The 1,858-nt window shown below is 48.4% G+C and overlaps 1 protein-coding gene across 1 annotated transcript in view; it reads right to left on the bottom strand.

The window, feature by feature from the left end:
• FOXM1 (forkhead box M1) overlaps positions 1-206 on the bottom strand; it is a 7,617-nt gene extending 7,411 nt beyond the window's left edge. Inside the window, exon 1 of the mRNA XM_035897138.1 lies at positions 6-206. Within this exon, the coding sequence (XP_035753031.1) occupies positions 6-185 (180 nt within the window). The 5' untranslated portion in view covers positions 186-206. The remainder of the gene's footprint in view (positions 1-5) is intronic.
• Between the last annotated feature and the right edge of the window lie 1,652 nt (positions 207-1,858).

Here is a 1,858-nt window from a genome sequence, read left to right as displayed (position 1 = left end):
AGGCCACAGTCTGTTTTGTCTCTGCTTTGGCTGTTGTGTTGGTCCTCCTGACTGTGCTCCTGCTTAGGAGTCTTTTCATCCTGACCACCGTTCTCATCTCTTGCTGAAGTACTGGATACATCTTTCTGTGGGAGGGTCAGTTTCCGTCTTTTCAGAATTAAGGGCCTGCGAGGGCTGGTCCTCATTATTGATCTGTACAGTCACTCTCCATTGAAAGGGACAAGAACAAATCCTGCAAAACAAAAGATACATCATAAGAATGCAGAGTGCAGGAACAGCTAGGAAAGGTACACCAAAACACCACGGGCTTCCCACAGAGCACACATTCTCAGCAATTGCTACAAAGCTAGAAACAAGGAAGGAAGATAAAACATTAAGGCATTTAATAAGATTGATGAGGCTATTGGAAAATAGCACTGTACCTCCTTTATCCACACCTTGTGTAAGCAGGACAGGAGAGATATTTGCAGAGTAGATAATTTGCGTCACAAGTTGGGAGCCACAGAGTACATAATAATGAGCAAAGTATGTACGTGTGCTTTACAGAAAAGGAGACTAAGACTTAGCTGTAAAGTGACTTGACCAGCATCAGCAGCAAGCTGGAGGGGACAGAAGTTAAAACATAGAAATAGCAATCCCGATTCTTATATCTCATTGCTGTAACCAGCAGATCACGCGACCTGAGAGGAAAAGGGAATTTAATAGATGGTTTAAGCAGAGATTATTCTAAACACTACAAAGGCACACAATAAATGCAGCAGAAGTTATGTGCTTTAAAATAAATGTAAATGCTTTAGTCATTCCTTCTGCAGATTTGTCAAGAACCAGATAAACTCATCATTGGGCAGAATACAATTTAAATGTCAAACTTTTGGACACCAGACAATTTAGATTATAAAGCAGAAAGCAGAGGAGATAAAATTCAGAGACATTGTTTTCAGGGTAAGATGCAATGTGTCCCCTCTGAGAACACCACTTATAAATATCATGCCATTCAATAATTAGGTAGAGGCTGTCTCTTGCAGCAAACTATACCAGAACAAGAATACACAAGTTTTTTTATCATTAGGGATGGCAGGCAGAATAGAAACAAATAACAAAAAAAGGAGGCCTTTGGCATTAGTAGATTTGACTGGGCCAGCTAGTAAACAAGAAAATTCTCAGTAAGAATCACCAGCATAGATACAAACTGGAAAGAGTCCGGCAGATAAAAAACTGAGCTGATGCCCTGCGTACAGGGAGCAGACAGCCCTGCCATCAGGTGCTGCCCAGCAGCCAGACGACTCTCCTAGAAATGCTCAGCATTACACACGGGTTGCAGCACCCGGGCACACACACGGCCCTTTGTGATCTGCTCCGCTCCTCATAAAACAGCGGCAAAAGAAGTAATCTTTAGCCAGCCCCCAAAGCTTGCCTTTCCTACAGGAGCGAGCCGCTTCCTAAGGCCTCAAGCTGCCTCTCCCCGCCTCCTCAAAAAACAGCGGCAAAAGAAGTAATCTTTAGCCAGCCCCCAAAGCTTGCCTTTCCTACAGGAGCGAGCCGCTTCCTAAGGCCTCAAGCGCCCCCCGCCAGCACAGGTCCTGGAGGAGCCCCGTGTACGCGCGGCCCCGGGAGCGGTAACGGGGGAAGCGCTAAAGGGCTCCCAGCTCCTTCTTCACCCACTCCAACCTCGTCCCTACCGCGCTCGCCGGTAAGCCCGTCTGCCCCCCCAGGGCCTCTCCGCCCCAGCCCGAGCCTAGACGTTTCCCTCTCCCGGCCGCCCTGCGCTCTTAGCGCGGCTCTCGCGAGGTTGCCGGCCCATGCCCCTGGCCTCTGTCTCCAGCCCCTGCAGGGAGACACCGGGGAGCGGGAGGCTGTG

This window comes from Egretta garzetta, unplaced genomic scaffold (genome assembly GCF_000687185.1).
Source record: "Egretta garzetta isolate BGI_Z169 unplaced genomic scaffold, ASM68718v1 scaffold797, whole genome shotgun sequence".
In the NCBI taxonomy this organism is placed as follows: domain Eukaryota; kingdom Metazoa; phylum Chordata; class Aves; order Pelecaniformes; family Ardeidae; genus Egretta; species Egretta garzetta.
The sequence above is the reverse complement of the archived record's forward strand: the minus strand, read 5'-3'. Positions and strand labels throughout refer to the sequence as shown.